This window comes from Atractosteus spatula, chromosome 7, assembly GCF_055471065.1.
Source record: "Atractosteus spatula isolate fAtrSpa1 chromosome 7, fAtrSpa1.hap1, whole genome shotgun sequence".
Taxonomy (NCBI): domain Eukaryota; kingdom Metazoa; phylum Chordata; class Actinopteri; order Semionotiformes; family Lepisosteidae; genus Atractosteus; species Atractosteus spatula.
In genome coordinates this window covers 50449195-50476025 of record NC_142712.1, presented here as the reverse complement: position 1 = coordinate 50476025, position 26831 = coordinate 50449195, and the positions used below count along the sequence as shown (strand labels likewise).

The 26831-nt window shown below is 48.8% G+C and overlaps 1 protein-coding gene across 2 annotated transcripts in view; it reads right to left on the bottom strand.

Moving 5' to 3' along the window:
- Positions 1 to 2304: 2304 nt before the first annotated feature.
- smad6b (SMAD family member 6b) overlaps positions 2305 to 26831 on the bottom strand; it is a 39909-nt gene continuing 15382 nt past the window's right edge. For both annotated transcript variants that reach the window (XM_088922510.1, XM_088922509.1), the window contains one exon: positions 2305 to 3235. In XM_088922510.1, the coding sequence (XP_088778636.1) occupies positions 2694 to 3235 (542 nt within the window). In that variant the 3' untranslated portion in view covers positions 2305 to 2693. The remainder of the gene's footprint in view (positions 3236 to 26831) is intronic.

The window sequence follows — 26831 nt, the reverse complement described above, 5'->3', positions numbered from 1 at the left end:
TTCCCAAAGATGCAATGTGTATTCAATAAACTCTAGTACGCCCCACTGAAGTCTAACTGGGCCCACGTACTCACTGTGGTTAGTTGTGTAATCAGTGCGCTATGCGTTTCAGTTTCACTGTACCCCATATAATCGTCTGCCAGCTCCTTTCAGTGGCGACTTGGGCGTTTTTCCCACAATACAGACAGAAAAAGCATTCGTTAAGAGCAGCATAATTTCCTCCAGTGGTGTCTTGCTGATCAGTGGAGTGCAAGAAGACTCGGCTGTTCAGCCGATGAAGGAGAAAGGAGCTCTGGGGATGTTCTTGCCCTGTGCTTGGGTGTCTTGGGCATCTGGGTGCGGGTAGCCTTTTCCCACCAAGCTACGTTTGCCATTTTTTTTTAAAGGACATAACAGCGTACTAAAAAAAAAGTCTTGAAAAATCTGCAATCTTGTTCTTTCATTAGGAAAAAAAAAACCTGATGCAATCTTCGAATAGTGCTCAGTAATAGCCTGTCCTTCTACAAGCTGAGCTTTAACTCACTTCATTGACTTGGTGTACCACGACCCTCCTCACCACTACCTTTCCAACCAGCCCCACCAATTAGGAAGGAAGCGGGTTTCTCCCACATCCTCTCTGGCTTAAGCTCAACTGCCTGCTCACAGGTTTTCGTGCTCGGGGTGTCTGTATGGACGATCAAGTAAGTGCATTGAAACTTGACAGGGGCGCCAGCAGTTTTGGCCACCCTTGGACGACTACAACATTACGCCCATTGTGCTGCAGGCCGAGTGGCCGGCGCTGCCAGGAAACCACAAACCATACATTAACGTCCGGCCAGCTTGCTGAAGAGCTTTTGTCAGAGATCTGGTAGCAAAATGGAGCTCATGCGCGACACAGCAGATAACTCCGGAGAAGCCATGCAGTTCCGTTAGCTCCTCCGACCTCTCACCAGCACCCCCATTCACTCCGAACCGCAGAGGGGCGCAGGGGGGCAAAAGGGAGAGAGGTGTGGGCGAGGGAGTTCAGGCACCAGGCAGAAGCAGCTGTCACCTGAGCAGAGTGCGCTGCCCTCCTGTAGCAGCTGCATGATCTTCACCCTGTGACCGACCGGTTACTGCGCTGCAACCACACGCCCAGCAGGGCTGAGGGAGAGCTTATACAAACGTAAAAAAAGGTTCCCAACTAGATGAGCCCACGTGACTCACTTCGTTCCTTTGGTTGTTAGGAGCTTGATGTCATTTCTTAAAGGATCCTGTAGAGTCAGCTTTAACAACGTGACCGAAACACGTCACCGTCCTTCAGTGTAGAGGAGGAAAGGCTTTTTTTGCAAACAAAATGTTTTTTCTCGCTCTGGTGCGAAATATTAAACTGTTTCGCCTGAAAAAAACATAATCCTGGATATTACCCAACCCATGTTTTGGTGAAAAAAATAATTTTGCTAGATTGAGATCCTTAAACCTTTTGAGGAGTAAATTTTGTGCTTTGGCCAGGGCAGCTTTTGAATGTCTTCCACAAAGATCTTTCTCTTCCTGCAGCTCAGAGACAGACATGAACAGCCTCCCCCCCCAACTTTTCCCAGCACCTATTCCTTGCAACCAGCTCCTACCAGCCTTCCCAGTACACAGTCTCAGCCCCTGTGCAGCACAGTGAAGAAAAGTGATCCTTCCCCATGTCCTCCCAGACTCCTCAGACTACGGTGGCCGAGTCTTTCAGTCTCACACCCAGGTCCGACACTATTCTCAACACGGCATGGTGACAAACGCTCCAACATGACACAAACACGGGCATTTCCAGTCCGCAGCTGCAGCAGGGCCGGGAGAAACCAGATCGGACAAGAAGATAAAAACCTTCACTCGTTTCCCACACTGAGGTTGAAAAGAAACTCCACCGTTTCTCCATACATGGAAAAAACGCAACCACCACTCTAAATTATTAACATGCAAGCATTTCAAACACATGGCCAATCTTTAAAGCAAACAAACATGACCTAGATTAATCAGTGGAAATTTCAAACGCACGGGTCTCGTGAAGTGCGCAGTCTCTTTGATACACTTGCCGATTGCCATATCTGATAAATTATTTTTTCAAAGTAGCCCTGCAGAAAGATCCTCATAGGACTGAAACGGTAACAGAATACTTGAGATGTCACTGCCACGCTGAACCTTTAACAGGCTAATGAATAATTTAAATTGTTTTTAAAGACATGGATTTTTAGGAGACAGCTGTATTGGGCAAAAAGAGAAACATCTTATTTAACTGAAAAGCCCTTTACTAAATGAAAGGACTGGGACTCAGTTAATGAAGAACTGACACAACCCCAGAAAACAGTTATTATGCAAATACTTTATTATGAATGTGTGAATGGGTGTTAGCTTTTTTGTCTGGGTATTAATAGTATACGAAAACTATACAACAAAACCAGGCTCACCCTATTTTTTGCTGTATAATTTTTCAATATGGTACTGAAAGAATTTATATATATATAAGCCAAAGTGCATTTTTCATTTTCTTAACTTGTCCATATACACATTGCACCATACATAAATAATTACGTTGTAAAAATGACTCCGTATTTACAAGTATAATATATATTTCATATAATATATAAAACTTTATATTAAATCTAGGTAGATGATATTTGGGATAGTTTTCTTTTGTGGGAAGTGTTCTGTCTGGGTGTCGGTGTGCCCCCTGCTGGGCGGGGGCGGGAGTGTTATCTGTGATTGTTCAGGAGGATCTCCAGCCAGCAGGGGCAGGATGTGATGAACTGTCTCGAGTAGCAGGGGCCCCAGCCCTTGGCGAAGCTGATCCGGACGCTGTTGGGGTCGTAGGGCCCGTCCGTGTAATCCGGGTCGGCGCCGTGCTGCAGCAGGCAAGACTTCTCGTAGTCGAAGACTTTGATGGAGTACCCCGGCATCACCTTGCGCACGATCAGCGTCCGGCAGTTGGGAATGTCCAGCGTGGGCGAGTTGACGAAGATGGGGTGCTCGCTGCGGTTGTAGGCCCAGACGCCGTCGGGCTCCTTGCTGAGCAGGATCCCGTAGCCGATTTTCCCACGAGTCCTTTGGACGGTGTGGCTGCGGTGCTCCAGGCTGAGCTGGCCCAGGCAAAAGCCGTTGCCTTGAGGTAGGTCGTAGAAGATGCTGACGGAGTGCTCGTACACTGTGTAGAGGCGGCCCACGCGCGTGCGGTGCTCCCAGTACGCCACGTTACACCAGTGGCTCTGCTTCGGAGCGTCGGGAGACAGGCTGGCATCTAAAGGCGGGGGGAGAGGAGACAGACAGACAGGATGCTTATTAACGGGAACCTGAAACAGAAACAAAAAGGCGAGGCTCGGGTTACGCTGTGCCGCGTGTAAACAGCCGAGCTAAAAGGAAGGATTAAGTTTAAGGGGATTAGCGTCAAGTTTATTGTTTGCAACAGATGTCTCTACTATAAATACAGAACCGTACTGAAATTAAAGCAATGTATAAATACACAGTTAGCCAGCGTGCGCGCACACAGATCCATTTTGCCGGGTATAAATATCAGGGCTGGTGTGATGGGGGTTGGGAGGGGGCATGGTCACGAAAGCAGTGGGTCCAGCCTGCTGCACATGGACATGTGCGGAACAAGCTCTTCGCTTGGGAGCTGTTTTTAGCAAATCTGAAATATGTGCAGAGCCACGCCACGCAGAAACTGAGTGGCCGAGATAACACTGGGGAGTGAGCTTATGGTAATATAGTGTAGCAGGCCAGTGTAGCAGGAGCGTGTACAAACGTTCAGTTGCAGAATGGCTGGTGAACTACGGCAAGCTCTTATTCACTGGCCAGGAATCCCTAAGGAATTCTGGATACCTGAAGCCCAGGCAGAGAGAGTGAAAAGAACACAACACAATCACTTGGTGACACCTAAAGTCAGACTCAAAAATATATCGCAATACGCAACTGAATAAACTAATTTACAGTCGGAAGACAGTACGTCTGCAATCCATTAACTGTGAGCACGCACACCTGCTGTGAACACCGACACTGATTTGGAAAAAATGAAGACGTTAGCGCGATTAGTGAAATCCAGGACTCCATGTCGGTCACGAGAACTCGAGATCCCTCCTGCCAGTTCGCCAGAGGTTCAGCGTGCTGCTCCAGACTGAGCGAGGAACAGCAACAAAACCTAGCCACCACGAAATCGCCATGGTAATGCAGGTTTCACGCATAAAAGGAGCGTTTCGATGAATTAGTATTCACTCAGCCCTGCTGCCTTGCAGGCTGAGATAAATCATGCTCCCTCAGACACACCTCTGTCTTCCCCGGACACACACACACTTCTGCCTGCCGGTCTCAGGGCCCATTACACAGGAGAGGGTGAGAGGGAAAGGGAGAAGGAGAATGAGCACTACAGGGTATGGGGGAGCCTCACAGTGTAGTTTTCACGCTACCGAGAGTCTGATCTCATCAATAGACGCCAATAAATGACTTCAAACACAAAAAGGACAGGGGGTCTGTAGTACCAGCATCAACGAACTAGGAAGTGCCAAGCAATGACATGGAAAACAGGAGGGCCAGTCCCAGCTTGGGTTCATCTGACCTGGTGCAGAAGAGGGCCAGGTTGTGACAAACGTCAACAGGAAGCCCTGCACTGTGTGGAAAACTCCATGTGGACTGGGCTCCCCTCCCACCTGCCCCCCAGCTCCCCCAGAGCTGGTCGCCCGGAGGCTGGAGTCCCTGGTTTAACGTCAGACCAGGGAAGCACCCAGACCCGAGCTCAGAGTGAACCAGCAGGGACAAGACCAGCACCTGGGCTTCATTAGTGACTCTGTGCACTGCGGACCCCCTCTCACGTCCACATTCCTTCCAAAACCCCAGAGCCTCTGCTGAAATGGGCTTTGTCGTATCTCCAAACAGATCTAAAAACAAATCTTGAGTGTCTGTGAAGTTCAAATTGAATCTTTATGGCTTTACGGGTCACATTAACCTCCTCTGTCTAGGTCACGTGTATATACAACACTCCTGCCCTGGGAACCTTCAGATGAAATTTAAATTAAAACAAAAGCGAGTCTCACATTTAACCTGGGAGAGAAACGACATCCTTCTCAAAAAAAAAAATCCGAAGAGCCTCGAGAGAAACTGAGAGGAAGACTATCATTAAAGACACTCCTGTCAAATTCTCACCCCCCCCCAGCCCAACCACCAACCTCTACCAATGACACCTCCACCCCCCCAGCCCCCTGCCCACATTCCAGACGGTCCGGGCCCTGGGTCTGGGGGTTCCGTGGCCCAGGCGGGGGGTGCCCCATCGGTCAGCACCGGCTCGGGGGACGGCATTCAGCTCCCTGACAACTCTGCACAGGCCCGCAACCCCCTGACCCCCAGCCTTCATGCTATCAGCTCTGATTAACTCGCACACAGAGTGATGCCATTATTTTGCTTCAGAGAGTCTATTGACACAGAGGATTTAAAACCCAGAGCCTGTGGCCCCATTCCTTTCATTTTCCTGCCTCTATGGGCTGTAATGACCTCCCTCTCCATTAACTACGCTCCTTTAAGGTGGAGCGCTACAGATGCCCCTTTTCAGATATCTCCATTTGCACTTCTGCCACCTCCTTCTCTTCCCTCGCTTCAAGAAACTGGCCAAAAGCCACGCGCAAAACACGCAGGACGGCCTTCGCGGCTTTGTGCTGGAGCGCAACGTGTTTGCTGCCCGTTTTCTCCAAAAAGTTCAACGAGCTACACATCTAGCACGAGGCAGCGCGGGCCAGGACAGGCGAAATGGAAAGAGGTGTTTTTTCTCCACTTGAGCGCAGCGCGAGAAGATTAGCTGGAGCTGATCTTGGAGAGCAGAGCGGTTCTTGCACCGAGACAAAAAGCCTCGAGAGATCGTTCTGTCAGTGTTCTGTCCTAAGAGAAAGGCTCTTATTAGCTAAGGGTTTGGAAAGGCTCTGGTCCTTCATGACAGAGCCTCACAGTCAGTTTTATTACAACACCCATTAAGCCCGTCAGAGAACTGCAGGAAAAAAGAACAGAAACTGGAAAAAAAGCTCCCCCATCATTTGAGGCCCATGTGGGGCATTAGCAAATTCCAACTCGACGACTCCTTTCAGACTTAACCAAAAAATTGTAACCCGGTCCAAAACCAGAAAGCCTCTTTCTCTTGCGAGAGCTGAAAAGTTTGACTTGGATGCATTTAGAGCTCACTGTTGCCTACAAAGACAAAAGAGTGGTCTGCATTTTTGTTCGCTCGGCATTTTTCTTTTCTGCTTCATTCGCAAGGAGGCCCCGTCATATTAAAATGAGCACAATCAATGCACAAGAAAAGTACAGCCTATAGTGTATTCCCACCTGTGTCTGTGCTTGTTGCTGTGCTACATACCAGTCACTACTGCAGCAAGTCCACATAAATAACAAAGGATAAATCTATAAAATCCCTTGGTTTCAGTCATTTCACAGTTTCATGCCCTAACTATAAATGTCCTGCAGGAATGCGAGTCGATTGTTCATTTAAACGAAGGCGTCTGTCCTTGCCTGCGTTCACTGCACAGACCTCCTCCTCCTCCTCCTCCTCCTCCTGAAGACAAACAAGCCCTCGCAGGGCTGGTGGTGGAACAAGTCAGGAATTTCTATTCTTTTCAATGGGGTTTCAAGAGCAGTGTGAGGAGCAAAGGTTAATAATATGTTTAATGTTTGGCTTGAAAGAAGACAAAGCAGTTAAAACGCAGGCGGCCGGGCTGCTGTGTGTTTCTGCTAGCGTCATCAGAAAAGCCAGCAGTGCCGAGTGTGAGTGAAGGGCAGAATTCACTGGGGCAGGAGAACGCACTGGGAACACCTTAACAGAACACAGTGACGGCTTCACCCCTCCCCCCCAAGACCTTCATTTGTTTATATAATTTCCAGGGAGACTCAGGCCTCTACACAGGTCCTCCTGTCCTGCCCTCTCCCTGCTCTCTTCCCCCTAACAGATGCACGCGCCACTGCTACCCCAATGGCACTGCAGCTCCTCCTGTAGCACTGCCTACCACAGGCCGGAGAGTTCCCTAGTAAAACTGTACGGCAGCACTGGAGTCAACCAATTCAACTCCTAATGTACCCTAAAATAAGTACAACCAAAACTCTACCGCACACCCCACACAGTGGCAGTGTAAATACCCCTGCGTGTGGCTGCAGGGCTCCTAGCTGCGAGGTACAGACTACATTGGGTGGGTATGACAAAAATCAACGCACAATTTTAAACCAATTCTTAAAAAAAATACTTTTTGGCCAGAGCCTCAGGTACTGTGACTGTGAAACTGGTCTTGAAAAGACACGTCACCAGAAAAACTTTTTTCAGATTCTGCTTTCCTAAAACTTCCTCAGGGGACCTGGGTTTCTTATTCTGGACTTGCGAGGATCCGTAAGTTACTAGTATACTACTACTACAACTACTAATAATAATAAGCTTTATTTTTATGTAGCTCCTTTAAAAGTGGCTTCTCAAAGCACTTTATAGAGCAACAGAAAATACACACTGAGAGGAGACACAGCTAAGGGACACAGAGAACCAGTTAAATAAAAGCACTTCTGAAGAAAAGGGTTTCCAGTATAGATGTGAAAGAGCTCAGTGCTCTGATATCCTTAGGGATAGAGTTCCAGAGCTCTGGGGCGAAGCAAAATTCTTTTCATTTGGACCACAGAAGCCCAAAATAAAATGGAAATAACAGCACTACACTACTGGTTTAAGGCAGTTATGTTTGCATGTTTTGCACCACCATGTCGCATAACCCTCACTGTAAATCCAGGTGTTACTGCAGATCAGTTTAAACGTCGCTACGCTTAACTCCCTGAACACTACACCTCAGAGTGTGTCATGTCAGTCACTCTTGCACACCGCAGCACAGATACTCTTAAGACACCCAGTGGCGTTGCACTGAAAGGGTTAATCAGCCAGCCCATCAATCAGTATGATTGCTGTTGTATCCAATAGATCAGCAGGTTCTGTCCCAGTGGGAGACCATCCTGGAGGCACAGGGAGCCCCTTTCTCAACAAGCCATTCCTGGGTGCAGGCTTCTGTTTCAGCTGATCGCGAAATGCACCACACGCTATATTAACTCGAATGTTTACACGGACAACGAAAGCCATTGGAGGGGTTCATCTGGGATCAAATCACTACTGCAAGCTAGATGGACCCCTTGTTTTCAGCCTTCCCTCTGTCCTCACATGAGCTAAAACCCTAAACTGGCAGGCAGGAGCTTCACTGTAAATTAGCCCTGGCTTTTCCTCAGACGAGAGATGGCCGAGCAAGAGTGTTGATTTTGTACCCTATGGGCCATATTCCTGACTTACCGCTGCAGCGGTTTTATTCCTAATGAGAAAAGTCACACTGTGAAGATGGAATAGTGTCACATAAATCTGTCAGGTGGCTAATTCCCCAGCGTCCCTGTGGGGGAGTTTAAGGTTAAGGGTTTCTTGCTCATTAGGAGTTTGTCTTTTCTTCGGGAAAGGAAAATGTGCACACCACAGTGTTCTGGAGGGGAATTGTGCAGAGGTTTCTAAAGGGAATTGTCCCGGGGGGGGGAAAGACACTCCACATAATCCTACACATAAGATTACGATTTTTTGATGGCAGCCAGGGGTGAAATATATCTTTTGCTGAAGGACCCTCCCAGGTCCCAGCCAGAGAAACGCTGTTCTGACGAGGCTGGGAGGGGGAAGAGGTGGGGGTCTTGAGTCTGTGTGCAAGATGGGCTGCAGGCTGAGCTCTTCAAGCTCTCTCACAGGGCGGAGGAGCTGGTAGCAATTACCCAGCTCTGTATCCGTTTAACCCAGCCACCTTTTAACAGGCCAGTTTACCCATTAGATAAGTAGCTATTGTTATTATATTTTCAAAATCATCTCCACTTTTCAGCATTTGTTTCTCCCGAGTCAAAACCGCCCCATCATCCCACCCTGTGCAACGGTTTCTAGACAGCATCCTTAACATTTGCCAGTTATTCCACAACACTTCTGCACTGCTGGCAAATAGTACCATCCTTCTGCTGCACGATCACCCACTTCACTCTCTATACTCATCTGCTAAAATCATACTCCAAGAACACCTAATTAAAGCTCTTTAGGAACGTCCATTCATCTTCTAACTGCTTTATCCAATAGAGGGTCAGAGCCAGAACCTATCCCTGCAAAGGGTGCAAGGCAGGAGCTCCCAGAGGACACCCACACGAACACTGGGAGAACATACAAGCTCCACACAGACAGCACCCCAAGGATTGAACACCAGGGCCCTTTTGTTGCAAGACAGCAATCCTAAACGCTGCCCCACCATGCTGCCCCACTTCATGAACACACGTATAATAATCCCTTGAATTTTTATAGCGCCTTTCATCCCAAAGAGCTTTTCAAACGGGAGGGGGCCTGCTTCATCCTCGAATGAAGTAGCAGCCCCACCCATGTGATGGGCTCAGCCCTTCTGCACAGCGAGAAGTGGAGGAGCGAGCTGACCAGCGTGTTCACATGTCAAAATATCCAATAGCGGCGCCGTTTGACTTCTGTGTTGGTTTAACTCGGCCTCCACTCGCACTGACTCAAAAACAAAAACAGAAGCTAAGCAGTCCAGGGTTTCATGACCGCGCAACACGAGCGCACTCAACCTGACACCACAACCATGTGTTCCTGGCGTTTCTTCCCGTTTGAGGCTCTGAACCTTGTCACCGCCTTGTGCCTCAGAACCCGGAGGCTGTATTTCAGGGCCAACAGGAGCAAGCGAACTGTAGCCTCGCCTTTTGGAATGATGAAAACAGCAGTATTTGCGATGGCTGCCAAGGAATGGGCCTGTGCTCCTCCAGAGAAAGTTGTGTGCAGCGAGAGAAGTCCTTCACACTCTCCCTGCACCCATAAACCCGTCCCAGTTTCACTCGCCACTGAGCCCAAGACAGCTGTGGGTGGAGAATCAATCAGCCAGCAGAGAGCAGGGGGCTTAGCGAGTCAAACAGAAGCCCGCAGGAAGAACAGCACCACACACCCGCCACTGCGGGCGAAATCTTATCAAGTTCTCCTCTTTCCGTTTCATTTCAGAGAAACCAGCTTTCAAAACCAAACGCACTTACCCCCCCCCCCCCCCCACCACCCTCCATCTCCTCCAACTCAATGAGAAAAGCGAAACTAATCCACAGGACAGCCCGTTCAGAACACAGACCTCAAGCCCCCTTGGCAGATGCAGACCTTTTAGGGGGCTTTTTGCCACCAAACCTTCCATTTCCATCCATATTCTAAACCATTTCGCGGCAGCAGGCATTTTTTGGACACATCTGAAGAAAATGCAATTCCCCAACTGCAAAATCGGCCAACCAGAAAAAAACAAGTTGCATCTCTTTTCCACCTCCCCTTTGCCAGCATCTCACCATGATGCTCCTAACGGACTGAGAGGTTTTTAACCTCTTTTTTTTTTTTTTTTTAAGTCTCCTCTTCCAGGAACTGGATCCAGGGCAGAGGCAGGAAACACCAACCACCAAAAAAACAAAACACAGATCCGACCAGCAAAGGCCCTGATTTGGTACAGAATACTACCACAAGTCACCACAAGAATCTGCTCTCCAGTCCATGACTCCACTGACAAGAGTGACAGGACAAATACTGGACCAGTCACGGTGTACTGGGCAGAACAGAGCACGGTGCCACTGACGTGCTATAACACAAGCGCGTCAGGTTCCAGTCCAAATCCACCCCTATCTCACACTGCATCTCCTCGCACAGCAGGGGAAACACAAGACAGTTCCACTATTTCCTTGCTTGAGTTGAATGACGCATTACTTGAGCCGCTGAAGTCCTCGTTTCTGTACTGAACGGGAACCGAAACCAAGAGGACAACTGGAATTTTCCAAGCCATTCGTCGTATCGGTCCTAAAACCAAAACATTAAACTGAACAAAACGCCAGTACCAAGTGAGCACAAAAAAACCCACAACTCGGAGCAAGGGGCAGAGAGGTGTCCGTCAGGGGAGAGAGCCTGATTTTGACGAGAGCTCTGTGGCACAGTGAACCTCTCTGGAGGAAGAGGTTCCTCTCTGTAGAAGAGGAGCTGGGGTAATTAGACCTAAGCGTACAAAAGGGGCTTGGAAGTTTCAATGGCAATCCCACGTTATTATCCGGTAATGCCTTTTAAAAGCGGAGCGGAGCGGAGCGAAAAGAAAGACTGAGGCCCAGAGGCATATTACAGTGGTGTGGCCTCTTGGAGAAGGGAGGGAGGGGGGGCAGCCTTGGAGAAGGGTTTCCTTTCTGCCTGCTGGCCCGCACGCAGCCTCCCTCCCTCCCCGCTCCGCTGTCCCCCTGGGGCAATACAAAGTGTCTGGAAAGGGCTGAAGGTGGATTCATTTTCAGTGCTTCTTCATCTCCCCCTGTATTCAAACAAATGCTGAAAAGATGAACTCATTCTGCAAAGCCTGGCGCGGAGCCAGCCCTGTAGCCTGCCCCTCATGCACAGGAAAGGAGGGCAGGGGAGAGGGGAGAGGGGAGAGCGGAGGGGAGAGGAGGGGGGAGATAGTCTCTCATCTTCTGCCAAGGATTAGATTCCCCTCCAGCTAATAGACTCTACCACTGACCTGACAAGGAGGGGGGGAGATCGCCAATTCTGACTTCGCTGCAGCAAACTTTTGCAGTAAATATAAAAGTGGAAGAAAAAAAAAACTGCCTTCTGCTTTGTTTTCTGAGCTCGGAGGATTTTTTCGAGGGTTTACAAAGGTAGCCGACCAAAAAAAACATACTTACAACCCCCCCCCCCCCATACACACACACACCTCCCCCTCCAATCACCCCACCCCTCCTCGCGCCCAGCCCTTTTCCTGTCTCGGTGTGGGACAGGCTACAGTTCGAGACAACTATCATTACGGGGCAGCTACAACTTTATAACAGCCACAGTTAGGCTGGCGTCTGGACTATCTCTGCCATCAAAGACCGTTTTATCAGCCAGACGTACACACTGGGGCTCCGGACCGTTTAGACACGAGCTTGCGCCCTGGGAGTTGCAGCTTCCTCCCGTGTAAACCGCCGCAACACAGGGCTGTCGGAGGAGTTTAAAGGAGAAGGCAGAAGAAAGGATACAGACAAGAGCAGGCTGTTGAGCCCGTTTAGTAACTACTATCAAAATGAGCCAAGGATCTCAGCTCTTTCTTGAAAGAAGCCAGGGTACTGGCTTCAATGACATGGCTGGGTAGCTTGTTTCACACTCCCACCAGTCTTTGCGTAAAGAAGGGCTTCCCAGTCTTGGTTTTAAGTGCACTTCCACATGACTTCCACTTGTGCCCTCTGGTGCGTGTTTCAGGATGTATTCGGAAGAAATCCACTGGGAGAGCTCTGTCAGCGCCTTTGAGGATTTTGTATATGTGTGTCTGGTGCCCTCTTAGTCTTCTCAGTTCCAAATCTAAAAAGATTCAGCTTTTTCAGCCTGTCAGGACACGACATGGGGACTAGGTTTGGGCTAAAGAGAACCATTAGTGTTACTATGGTTACACAGGGAACTCTTTCTCTGTCATATTCCGTCCCTCATCCTCAGGTTTATACCCAAAGGAAGGAAATACATATAAGTAGGCAGACAGAGACACAGATCACAAAACTGGACTAATGAGGGTGAAAAAAACAGGAAGTTCAGCCTAGACTGAAAGAAGAAAAACAAAACTACCAATTAAGACCCGCCTGGCACAAGCGCCAGCCTATAGAAGTGATTCTGGAGGAAGAGAATGTGAAGTGTGTGTCTTCCAAGAGTTTGCATCTCTTCGAACCCGTGATCGTCTGTCCCTCGTTGCTGAGACACCAGCTGCCTCAGGAAGAAGGAAATATCCTTGCAGTAGAGAGAGCCCCCCCCCCCACCCAACTGATCAATAAGTGAATTTCTTATCTATGCAATTGCATCACCCAGCCAGACTCCTGCGGACAAACTCCAGGACTGAAGCACATGGAAGAGGTCAAAGGTCAAGCCACTGAAACCAGCGGTAACACAATCCTGCACTAAAGTAAGGGACTGCACGTTTTCAAGACTATATGGACACAGACACACTCAGACCATAAGAAGGGTTACAGGCTAGAGGAGACCACCAGGCCCAGCTTGCCCAGCCCAACGCGTACTCTGCCCTGACTGCTCCGGGCTTCAGCGATGTCCCCACGGGCAGGCATGCTGCTCCCAAGGCGCCAGTCCAGCGAGAGTGGACGAGAGAGACGGAGAGAATGTTTGCTGTGACTGAAGCGCCAGTCCAGGTGGCGGGAAGTGTCCGAGTCAGAGAAAGTGCGCAGGAGCAGGAAGCTGCGCACAGACCCCCCACATCGCTCAGTTGTACATTTGCCTGTTGGCCTCAGCAGGTCCCCCCCTTGAGTCCCTTCCCCCCTGCTCCCCTGCTCCCCCACTCCTCTCTCCCCTGCTCCACAACTCCCCCTCTCCCCTGCTCCCCTCTCCCTGCTTCCCGCTTACCGCTCTGGAACAGCCACTCTGCTGTGGCGTAGATCCAGCTCGGCTCGCTAATTAATCTGGGAGACGCATGCTGCATTCCTGGCTCTCCCAGCCACTTCCTACTTTGGCCAGGGTAGGGGTGGTGGCCAAACCTCACTCTCAATCATTTTCTCCCCCATTCTCCGTTGCGCACTATGCCTCCCTCCATCGCCACCTTGTTTCCCACCTCACTTGCCTAAAGCAAGGCGCTCTCTGCCATGCCGTGAGCCTCAAGGCGATGGGCCTGTCGTCCACAGACACACCTTTGCCTCAACTACCAAGGAGCTACAACCACCGGCAAAACTTCGCACGAAGGCCCAGGTGCTTTCAATCACACCAGTCGGGGTCGCCTTCAAGTCAAGGACAGAAGCAGTTCCTAGACTGAGTTCTCCACACCAGACAAGGGGCATGTCTTTGGGCAAGCCAGGTTCACCATTAGGCTAGCTCTTTCATTTGCCCATTAATCTCGCTGCATTTATCTACGGGTAATCCGGCGGGTCTGCTCTGGTTATGCCATCTTTCTCATGGGCAGAATGAGCATGCTGTTAAATAGAGTGCAGATCTGCCGCTATGCAGAAGAGTGAGTTACAGTACGACCTGGATCTGCTTGGCAATACAACAGCTGGTACAGTCTGGCTTTGGGTCCGATGGCCACTGTGGCTGTTTAAATGAGTTCCTATAATTCAAGTGGATTGTTTCAGTTTGCGAGTCTCACTCCGAGTTTCACTGTTAAAGTTTACAACACAAAGCAGGACTTTGGTTTTTTGATATTGTTTGATATTGGTTTTTCCCTGTACTTTCAGTACACATTAGCACCGTTCTTGCAAAGCAATAAGTTTATGTTATCGCATGCCCCCAGCTCTTGTATGACTAAGAATTCCCAAAAAGTGAAAGTCCGTGTTATTGAAATTCTCTCACAAACGCAGGTCAACTCATTACGAAGAAAAAGCACACTGCTTATTTTCAAACGTCACAGAGGCGCTCAAACGTCTTCATTAAAAATGCAAAAGCAATAAAAACGGAAAGATCCTCCAATTTAAATAATTTTCAAAAAATCACTCCCCTGTCAACATCTGCAAAGAATCTTTAAGTTAAGCGAAATGGCAGGATTTCATTAAGCAAATTGCAAGTTGGCAAAAACTCTGAAGGAAAGAGAAAGCCACAGCCAGTCCTATAATTTGAACCTTATTTTAAATGCGACAGGCTGACTACATGGACTGCATTGCAAAACGCAGGAGAGAAAAAAAACACAAATAAATAAAATCTACAAGCTGTCCCTTCTTTCTGCAGACCACAAAGTTTTTAGCAATTACAATTGAGCTCTGAGGCTTCCCATCACCGTACAGAGATTATAAAAAGGAAAGGGCTCTCAGAGCTACATCACAACCTCCCCATTGTCGCCTGTAATTAAATTTACAGAAACTGCCAAAGTTCTGGAAAGTGTGGTGGATATTTGGAATCCGTTCCTATCCAGTTGTTTTTTTTTCTGCAGCCCCGAACATTCCACATTCTATCATTCTGAAGATTTGTCTGCCTCCGGTCTCAAAGATCGTCATTCTGAATACCGACCGGTATCCGAGAAAGCAGCTCATAGCGTTGGGGATGATTAATCGTTGTCACTCCTCTGAACAGAAATCCTGTCCTGGACCACACCGGACTGGCATGAGTACCAGTGCCTACAGCCCAGAGCGACGAGCACAGAGCGCTGTTCTCATCAGCCCTTCTTCCTCTAAACATCTGGAAAGCCATTGACAGCTCGGGGAAAACAATGGGGGGTTATTACTACTCAGCAAAAAAATCCTCAGCTGGAAAGGGGAACTCGCAGGCCCTGTTCTGCTTCTGTTAAAGACGTCGACATTTGACAAGGATGCGAAGACACGCATGGAAATTTCTTTAGAGCGTATCCTGCGCCAGTCTCAAGAAGGACCTGTTTTTATACAAAGAGACTCGAGTGTGAGAGAGGAGCGTGCTAGGAAAACACTGCCAAGCCAGGCAGTGGAGAGCGATTATGCCGGAGTCTGGCAAAATTTAGCTTAACCTCTGCGCTAAAAGCACTGTCCTTGTATATGGGGAAAACGACCAGCTCTGCCAGGCTTGTTCCTGTCATGAAACTTTTCTCCTAGAAGAAGAAGAAGCCTCTTATCCACAGCAGGCAAGTGCCGTTAAGCCTCTGACCCAAGTGTGAGTGAGGTCCTGTGCATCCCTGTGTCACAGCAGAGTTTATCTGCATTGCTCTCCAATGTTGTACCAAAGTAACTGCCTGCAAGCCAGCAGCAGTCAGTCCACAGGGCCTCAGAAACCCATGACACTTTGAAACCATGACAGAGTGTAACCAGCCTCAGTGTACCATGGGATAGGATGTGCATGTCCAGACTCTGGGAAATTCAGCTTTAGTGTGGGCAAACCCCTGTGGGTGGCCCAGGAGGATGGGTCTGTTGCACTCAGTGGCCATGCTCGAGTCTCCTCTGGAGCGGGCAAACGCCCTGAACCCGAGACCACAGGCCTGTATGAGCTACACCTGCCCAGCACCCTGAGCACGGTTCAGAACTGCTTCGCTACGGAGACACTGCAAAACAAAATACGGGCACAATAGCAACTTTTTCTTTCTCTAGTGAATAAGTTGCTTAACTTCTTCCCTACCCCAGAACTTGTCCCCCTACATCTTCAGATGGAAAAAAGACTCTTTTTCCACATTTATGTGTCACCTAGATTTGCAGTTAAATCTTTTACAATCGTTTCCAGAATATCGGAAAGCAATCGTGAGCCCCTTCTCTTTGGAAATCAGTTAAAGGATTAGCAATAATTACAATGAAAAGCGTAAACCCAGACGCAAACTTATTTGCGTCTCAACACATTTCTGTTATGTGTTAAAAGTACATAAAAATTAAAGTCTTAAAACAAAAAAAAAAACATACAGGAATAGCACAGCACCCAGATTGCATTACCAAGTTTGCGTTGTGCATTTTTGCCATGCATTTACACTTAGAAGCTGAAACACTGTATTGTTCCTGTCTGCCTTTAGATGAAGCGCATTAAAACACTAAACTAACAGTTGGGCATTCCATACATTTTTAATGGCGTTCCTCTCTCTTTATTTGTTGCTGTAACCCCTTGCCCTCAGCAGCATGAATGGTGCTATTTGAGGTAACAGGGTGTGAAGTTTGGAAGGAGCGAGGAGACAGCAGGTCACTGGCTGAAAGCTCTCCTGCTGGGACTCCTGTTGCGTAGCAGTCCGAGTCACTCCAGGTTTTACCAAGCCCCTGTATGCAAGCCAGCCCCAGGCGCTGGACACTGTTAAGCTAGTTACTGTATTCGCAAACTGCCATAGCTAGGCATATGAAGTTTAAAGGCCGCTAAAGCTTTTGCTTTTCTGCTCTGCTGGTACAGCTTGCACAACACGTTGCAGCTCCACACAGACGAAATGATCAAGATGCTATGTGTGGTGGGGGATTCCACAGACACTCCACCATTCTCTTCTCCCCAGCTCCAGGCTCCAGAGACTGTGTGGACAAGATCAACCACCAGAGGTGATGTTTCACTGTCAGTGATCCTGGTCAACGTGGTCAGGTTTGTCACCACGATTTACTGCAGCAGATGCCCCCCCCCCGGCGCCTCATTTCACTCAGCCAGGAGTGAGCAGGTAGAGCAGTGAGCAAACAAGACCCCCCTTCGAATTGTAATGCCTTTGGAAACAAGCTCAAGGCAGTCTGTGAAAATGCAAATACTGAAAACGGCTGTCGTGCCAAGCAACGTGCCCGAATTCAACCCATCCCGGCAATACTGTTTTGTCTTTGCTTAATACGGAGGACGGAGAAAGGCCGGATCGGGAACAGCAGTGCGGAAGGCTCCGTCTGCACGCCCCACACGTTCGGGCAGGAGTGGCGTGCCGTGGTGCACGCACGTCCCTGCTGGCATATCAGCGTGACGAGGGAGCTGACCGCTGAGGAGCGTTTCGTCCTAAACCAACGTAAACGGGGCTCCCCCAGGCTGCATTGAATAAACAGGGCAAAACACACGTGGGTGCTTAGCGATTGTACTTGAGCAAAACTAACATCAGGGGCATTGGACAGGGCTGAGATAGGGCTAGGAAGTGGCTGGTGAGCTGAGCTACTGTCAACAACCAGGGGGCATGAGATAAGGTTGCCACGGTGCGACAAAGAAAGCGACAAAAGTGTGAAAAGGTGCAACTTTATTTGCTCAATTGTGTTGTGTTTCTTTTTTCTTCTTCCAAAAGATAAGACGTTAGCAGCTGAAGCCTTTGTTCAGGGAAAGTTCAAGTAGCGGCAAAAGCCCAGATTGAGCAATTTATTTCTGATTCTCAGATTCCCATGGCAGGCATCACTCGGGGAAAAGCCAGTGAATTTTCTCAGCCAGGTGGAAAGAACAAAAACGGGGCCTCAAGCACGTTCCGAATGCAATTCCACCTCCAAGAAACTCCACCGGGACCAATTCCGTCGAGGCGAAACTGGCTGGACCTGCTGCTATACATCAGTAACACATCAAGCGAACGCACGTCTTGCCATCACCTCTGGAGATTATGCCAGCAAATTCCAAAATTTTTCCAAAATATCCGAGGATTGCATGTGCATCACCATTCACCGGAGAAGTAGAGGTCTGCCTTATATGCAGACATTACTCCCAGAGTGAGGGCTGTAAGCGTGCGCCATCATCGGGGGCTGCAAACGTGCTGGGCTGGCATCACCGAAAACCAGTGTGAATCCCTTCGAACGGGATACTACCCCCCCTGTGCACAAGTCCCAAGAGAGGATGGCACCAGGTGGCACCACCACTCAATGCAGAAACAGTAGCCTGCAACCGTGATATCCTTGGAATATTCAACTGACCTGCAGTGAGCCCCCAGACTGCAACCTCACATCTCAGAGGTTGATCTGGCTCTGTGGCTAAGGATCTGCTCCTGTGGCTGGAAGGTTGCCGGTTCAAATCCCACGGCCGGCAGAGGCATCCTCCTCCAATAAAGTGATCTTATCTTATCTCTTATCTCCCTGGATCTTCTTCCCTCCAGAGAAGTCAAATCACCAAGAAAAAAAGCCCAGCGGGTTTCTCCCATGGATTTAGACAGGGAAACCCAAAGCTCTTCTCTACCATACCTTCTTTAAGCCACACACGCTTTTGCAATGTAGGAAACGAGTCAAGTTTTAACTCTATGCTCCCGCAGAACATCCACAAACCGGCAAAAGAACAATTTTTGGACTGAAGGTAAGTGTGAGGCTGCAGGAGGAGTGGGAGCTTCTTAAATGAGCAGGTTATGTGTTACCTTCCGACAAGAGCCTTCATTACTGAACACGACAAAACCATCTGTACCAGAACAGATTGTTGCAGTTTGTGACAAACATCATGTCAGTCATCGAGCCGGTCAAGCGCTGCAGTCCGTGAGCGAGTCGGCCACTGAAACATTCACTGCATGAATAAAACTTTGTATTCTGCCCTGGAAATTCTATATTGCCCAGTGCTGTCCTCAAGCTTTCAAATCGGGCGGGTCTGGGATGTGGGCATGACTTGTTGTTTGTAACAAAAATAATAATTAATAAACACTTTACTCAATAAGACTTAAAACAGGTCAGGCCATTGCAGGCTGTGGAATGAAACACTGGCGTTCTCTTCAACATTCCACAACCCCCACCCCCCCTCTCCAGCATCAAAGGGCCATTCACAGCCTCAGAGTTACTGCAACTTCAGAGCTGCAGCCAGGCAGGTTTAAAACAGGATGTTTGGTTGAGGCCTCTTTCCCCTCAAATAAACAATCCGCAACCTTATTCTAAGGTGGAGAAGCAGTGAGGTGGAAGTACTCGAGTCACATTATTTCCATATCCCGTATCCTGACGGAGCGAGCTCCCAACGGGAATGTGGTTGGACGGCGCTGGGCTGTGGAAGCTGACAGCCTGCCAGCCCCCTGGAACTGAGACACTGGGACACAGGAGGGGTCTATCCAGGCTGGAGCCTGGTGATCTCCGAGAGGCGCTCTGCCATCGTGTCAGAAGGACAGCAGGGGGTTAGAATGACTCTGGCCGAGATGATTAATGCTTAGAAACTGCAGAAAGACCGGAACAATTTGCTTGTATTAATCGGAACAGTGAGAAACGACAGAAACCAATTTACCCGGCAAATGAAGAAGGCAAATATCCGCACACTCATATCCCCGTTTTCACATCTGGTTACGCTGCAATGCAGGGTTTCGTATTTATTAAAATGTAATCTTCACTTGAGGGCCTCGACATCGTGGCACCTAACTGATTGGCAGTCCTCTTTCAATATACAAAGTGCCCCGATACGATTAATAAATGGCTGTTTGCACTGCTCTGCTGCACAAAACACATTCCGAAAGAAAGTGGGCAGAGAGCTGCGCGTGCACACCATTCAGAATACAGGCAATCGCCTGGACAAAGCCCGAAATCAGAATAAATGAGGCACCTGAGACCTAAGTAATGATATTTGTATTTTTGTGGGAGGCAGGATAGCCAACACCTTTAAAGGTGAGCTTGAGCCTTAGCCAGGCCTTGAATGTCAATCCTGCCCACCTTCCCTGAACGCAGTCTCACAGGCCACTCCAAGAGCAAGGAGCAGGATCTGTCCTGATCCGTGCACAATAATTCAGAACTAAAACAGGGCACTGAGTGAAGAACAAACAAGGGTCTGACTTCGCTTTGACAAGCCTAAAAATATCCCTGCTGCTGGAGCTCACCGCGCCGGTGTCTGGGGTGCACCCACGCCGAAGAGGCCTGGCACCACGATGGCATCACCGCGCGCAGGAGCGCGTTCTCTCTCTCTCTCCGGAGCCCGTCCCTGTCGGAGCTGTGGTCTTACACGCCGTTTGGCAACCCGGATTTGTTTTTCCCCCTTCCAGCTCTCCTCCTTCCACACGGCGGGGATGCGGGAGAAGAAATCCCCGGCTTCCGCCCTCCACGGGTTTTAAGAGCACGGCAGATGGAATTCAGTCTTGGAAACGGGAACGTGGCATCCCAGCAGGCCTGGGGTGAGTCCCCATAGTTCTTCTCTCTCACTGATCGGCGTGTAAAAACGCTGAGGCTTCATCTAAGATCTAACTTGACTCGGGGAAAAACAGAGTCTGTCTACTGAAGGAATCGGATACCACAGTTTCTTTCAATTTCTCTCTCCCACCACAATACAGGGAAAGTCGGAGAAAGAACTTTGGCACTTTTGTTTTCTGTTGACAATTAAGTTGATTAAGAGTGTACAACTACTGATTCCTTTGTTTACAAGCCAAATGGAAAGAATGCATTTCTGTACAAATTAGATTTATACCAGGCAAAAATACAGGTTATTATCGGGCAGCAAATGGAAACCAGACCTCTGAGCTCTTTCCCGGATGTTCTGTGTGATAATGTGAGGAAAGAAGGCCTCCGTGTCCCACAAGCTTCCTTGAGTGAAGGAGATGGAGAGAGTATTGTGATGGAAAACCAGAAACGCAGGATTTTCATCTGACTTGAAAGACAAAGAGAACGGCTGACCGAGAGACAGAGTTCATATGCCTATAAGGCATGTTCCACCATGACATTTTGCAGTTCTGTCCCAGAATTCCCACACTGCCACAGTTATGCCAGCGGTTCACCTGTAACCCCAAGCCACACCCCACACACCCCAAAGGGGAGACAGACAAGTTTTTCTGAACACTGGAACCAGCAGTCCCCCCTTAGTACAGCAGCAACACAAATGCAAGTACAATCCGAGGTACAGCCACGACAATGGTGTCTGGCAGCCTGGCGTGGTGCAACCGCATGGCCTGATGCAGATGCTTGTGCTGAAGGCTTTTATCTGTACCATGAGCAGCGATATCGTTTTGGGAAAATGTCAGCTCTCCACTTATTTGGGGCACGCTCAACCTGTACCAGCAATACCTCAACATATCCATCTAAAGAGAAAAAAGCCATTTTGAGGAAGCAAGGCCACAGCCTAAGGGACAGAAGCTGAACTTTGCAGGATGACAAATACCCACCTCAGAGTTGCTCCCTGCGAAAACCCTGCAGGCAACAACCCTCTCCCCCTCCCTGCGTGTTACACTGATAACACTGCTCGCTGCCACCTGGCACACGGTGCCGAAAATGACCTCCCAGCCCTCCTGCAGTAGGCAGGCGCTGACCCCTGCTCTCTGGGCGACACGCGTCTTCCCTTCTCTGCTTCTTTTACTCCACAAATCTCTCCTGGCAAGTGTCTCAGGACACAGTAGTCAAACGTTCTGAAGCCCTGCAGGGCACAGCCAGCACACTGCCTCCGCCGTTCACCTGCGGGCTGGAGAGCACGCGCCTGGCGGGAAGAGCTGAGCCAGGTGGAGGAAGGTGGCTCCGTTCTCTTTTGGTAAAAAGAAACCCCTCCGTCCCCTGGCAGAATGCACAGCTATCTGTCCAAGTGCTTGGAGGGCAGAGCAACAGGGAAATAATCCATTCGGGTAGGGAGCTGCGTCAGCACACGTAGGCTGCGAAGGAACGGGAAGAGAAAGGTTCATTCCACGCTGAAAGGGAAAGAAAAGAAACGTTTCGGCGGTGGGGCCCTCTTCGGGGTGTGATTAAGAAGACTGAAGAAGGCCCCGCAGCCGAAATGTTGCGTTGCGTTTCGTTTCTTTTACTTTCAGCGTAGAGTAAACCTTTACCCGTCCCTGTGAAAAATAAATATTGATCGATCAACTGATTCCGAAACTGGCTCTCTAAGAAGGGGTCCAAAGAGCAGAGAAACGAGCGCAAGCAGGGGGGTCAGACGCTGTAATAGACGCCCTAACAGTAGAACACAGCGCTCTGCCCCCTTCCCTGATCCAAGACAGCCAGGCACCGAGAAGCACCATTTCAACACCGCTTCCCTCGATGTCTCGAAGACAGAAATCTAGTAGAAAGGATATTATCTGCCTCTACACCCCTTGGGAATTGGAAAGAGCATTTTTTCCCTCAGGTTTTTAGATATGTGGTCAGGCTGAGCAGACCGTTTCCACGAAATCTCGGAAGACCAACTTTTGACACGAGCCCTGGAAAACTTTAAGAAGTCTTGAGGTACAGTCTCGAGGCACGCAGCGCGATTTAGAAAAACTGTCAGCAAAGATGCCCTTCACTCGGAATTCTTTTGGTTAAAATCACGGCGCTTAATTAAGCCTTTCGTGAAAGGGGGATTTTTTCCGGTTGAGAATTTAATGTTTAAAAATAAGAAGTCGAAAACCAGGGCTTCTGAAACTGTGGTCTTTGTACAGCTGGCACACAAAAGGGCAAGTGTCTCGCTCACTGCCCTCCGTCTGTCCCCACGGCTGATCTTATCTCCCAGACTCTCCGGGGCTGGAATTCCGGCAGGGCGGAGCGGCACCAGCTCTTTCCCATGAATGGGAATGACCTTCTGAGCAAACCACAAAGTGACATGTTCTTAATGCTGTGCACAGCCATGCAGCGACAGGCTCCTCCGGGCTTGAGAGCAGCCTGAGAGGACTAATATCGCTCGCCCTGTTCTGAGGGGCAGAGACGTACCGCAAGTAAACTACAGGAGAGAGAGAGAAGAGGGAAGAGAGGGGAGGCCATGTGGAAGTGGACAGAGACAGAGCAGGGAGGGAGACGATTAGCAGAAAGCATCATAAGGGCAAGCCTGTGCTGACTTCATGTTACCCCCACAAACAAAAATAAACCTTTCCTCGCACTCACCTCAGGCCAAACATGCCTTCATTGAATAAAACGACTCAAACAGCCCCAACAGATCTGCCTCACCAGACTCCTAGCCTCAACGCTGCTAGGAACAGTTACAGGAAGCAACAAGATTCACTCCTGCCATCGCCAGCACATCATTAACACCGGTCACGACCAGCTATAGCATGCTTATAACAGAACTAGCCTGCATAAAACACGTAGGCATGGTGTCACATGAAGAACTGTACGTACATAATACCAAGCACAGAAAGGGCACTGGCATTTGATTCTACCCATCTGGCAGCACCCCCCCCCCCAGAGACGGTGCCAAGCAGAGGCCATGCTGGTGGCCATGAAGGGTGCCGAAGGTACCATTGACAATTATCTGTCCTGGCTCTCAATCACTGCCAGTAATCAATTGCCAGCATTCTTCGTGATTTAGGCCTGTCAGTGTATTGCTAGCAACACTGCTTGCCAATTCGAGACCTAGCTTTTGCAGATTTTTCCCCATCTGGCTTTCCACTGGAAACAGATACGAGCACTTCAACCGACCTTCGCCATTCGCATGCAAGGAACGGCGACAGTCTCAGCGATGTCACGGATGTCTGACGGGACGAACCGTGCAATGGCAGGAGAGCGAAAAAGAGCCTATGCGTAGCAGCGAGACGGGGGTTAGCCTAGTTAGCGGGTTTCAGGACATCCGAACCTCAATGCTGAGCGAGGAGCAGAGCAGAAGCAGGGAGTAAATAGGCTACACAACAAGACACACCAGAAAGACATGAATAATCACAGGGAACTAGGAACAGGAGAGAAGTAGAGCGCCCTCTAGGTGTACTGGGCGCGACAAGCGACTTGTGGGCAGGACGGCAGAAATCAATGGCACAGGTCAACTCAGCTTATTTTTATATGGCGCCTTTCACAACAAGGTTGCCCCAAGGCACTTAAACCCATCCTGGGACCTGCCCCGGCCTGGAGACCAAGTGGGTCCACGCGGCTCTCAATGGCCGTACAGGGAGCAATGAGATTCACTTCTGAGGGCCAACACAGTGCCAGACAGACTGACCTGCCTGCCGGGCCAGGAAGTGAGGAAACAGGGCGCAGCAAGCAGGGTGCCAAGGTGGCCTGCCACCACACTACACAAAACGGCCCGGCTGTATGAATTCTGCCTTCCTGTTGCACTTGTGTGCTCCGTGCACCCTGAGCAAGACTGACAGACCTCAGCTGTGTGGGGTACACAGAGAGAACGTCACATTTCAGAGCTGGAGGGGAAAATCCCTCGTCAGAAATAACCATTGAACTATGTGTGGAGACATTCATGTCAGTACTAATTCATATGCAAGGGGTCTCTCTCCTACACACAACATTTATGGTAACTGAGAGGAGCGGTCTAAAGTACAATGGCCAGTCGTAAATGAGCACTGCAGGAAGATGCACTGTGTGCGCGTTTCTAGGTGCTCTCTGGAAATGGACTTATGTTTCATGACAACATTACAAAACGCATTTCAAAGCTGCACTACTTGCCACCCTAAACCACTGAGCCCTTTCTTAAAGGATCCCCCCAGGTCAGTTTGCGAGCTCGCTCCAGGCTCCCACAACCCTCGGGGTAAAGGAGTCTCCCGGTTTTGGTTTTGAATGGCGGAATTGCCCAGTGCCTTTCTGGGTTTCAAACACCTGAATCAATTCCCAGCGGCATCTATTCTTGGGGGCTGTAGCCTTACCTGTCCCAAAAGACTGTTTCGCTTTAGAGGGACTTTTCTAAGGCTCCAGGCTGTCATTCAGTTTCAGGCCGAGCAGCATTCCCTTCAGAGCAGGGATCAGTCTTGTTGTGTTCCTTTTCTCTAGAGCAGGGGTTCCCAACCTTTTCTCTCAGCTGAACCCCTTCAACCTAAATTATCTGCCTCAAGCACCCCCTTGAGATTTTAACTAAATCAAACTTTTCAATAAACATAGATCAATGCTACAGCAAAAATCCCTTAACATGCTTCTTTTCACTTTGTAAAATATGAATAGTACTACTGTTGTTTTTCTTATTCTTACATTGTTATTCATTAATAGGACTATTTAATTTGACTGATGTTTCCATCACAATCTCATGGACTCCCTGCAGTACCGTCATGAACCCCTGCTCTAGATTAACTTGTTTTTCTCACGCTAACCAAAACTGAATACCATATTCTCACAAAGCGACATCTAACTAACACATTGTCGAATCTTAGGATTTCCTGTGACATCAATTCTACACTCTTGAGAATACATTAAAAACATTTACTATGGAGGCCTTTCCTATTGTTTATGTTGCATTATGTTGCATGACTCGAACAGAGTTCATATACAGCTCACATCACGCTACTAAAACGGAAAATGCCAATTTAGGAAATTGAATAATTGGATCTATATTATTAAAACACTCACAATTTATGCACTTAAGAGTTAAAAAATTCTTGGGCCAATCTGGACAGTTTTGGGAGTGCTCAGCAACAAAGATGTGTGTGTTGTACCTCAAGATAACACTGGAGTTTGAGGTCCCCACCTGCAGCAGAACCCTCCTCCTAACCCTGAACAGTTTTTCAAAAAGCACAGCTTTTAAAGGATTAACCAGTCCCAGGGAGGAGGCAGAGGGAGGGGGCTGATAGCACAGACAGTTCCTCTTAATTTATCCTCTCTTTTCAACTGATTAACCTGCCCGGGGGAAAGGATTCTACCTCCAGGTCTTTCTGGGACTTGAGTTTGATCTAAATGAGAGACCGAGGAGAATTTTATTATCCGGGTCACCAGCAAACCAAGTGGCTGCATGATAATCCAGGTCTGTGCCTTCCAACTGTGGACAGTAACCAGCTCAGCGTTACTCACAGTGCTGAGCCACAGGTAACCAACTGCATTGCTTCCCCCCCCCTTCATCTTTATTCAGACTTGACTATATTGACTGTCTCTGCAGCAAAACGTGGTGGAAATGACAAATCACCACATCTATTAATTCAGTCACACTTTATTTTGGTTTCTCTTACAACTCTTAAGAACCTATTAACCTATTAACTCTCTAATGAGCCTATTAACTTGCTCTAAATGGTAACATAAACATTTATAAAAGCCCTTTGCTATACTTAATCCAATAAGTGGTCATTTACTCTTTACAAACTGTATCTATGAGCCATCCTCCCTGTTATTAGGAAGAGGAATTCCAAGGGTCTGGTTTAGCTGGAGCAAGTGTTAAGACATAAGAACAGATAGTTACTCTGCACAGCCTCTGACTGCATGCCTGCTTCCAATGGGCAGGATCACGTTATCACCATGCTATAGAAATATTGCTGCTCTGGAATCAGTCCAGGGAAAGGCAACTAGATACATTCCAGGGCCGAAGGGAATGTCCTACACTGGCAGGCTGAAGGAACAGACATTTTTTAGTCTTGAACAGAGAGGACTACAAGGGGACCCGATACAAGAATTCAAAATCCTCACAGGCAGTGACAATTCTCCAGAATGAACAGTGAAACACGAACCAGAGGACACAAGTGGAAACTACACGGAGAACTTCTGAAGAGGCACGCCAAGGGTGGCGGGAGTATGGAACAAACAACCCGACCATTTTGTTGAAGCTGATTCCATGGCTTCTTTCAGGAAGTGGCTGGATCAGAGCTTTGGATCGCTCAACTACTAACTGCAAACGCGTCCCTCCAGGCCAAACACCTTCCTCTAAACTGTGACCTCTCTTATGTTCTTAGACCACCTCACCTCTAACCTCAGAACGCAGGGGGAGATAATTGTCCTCCGAGAGCTGGGGCAAGCGGCCTGTACTCCATTCACTT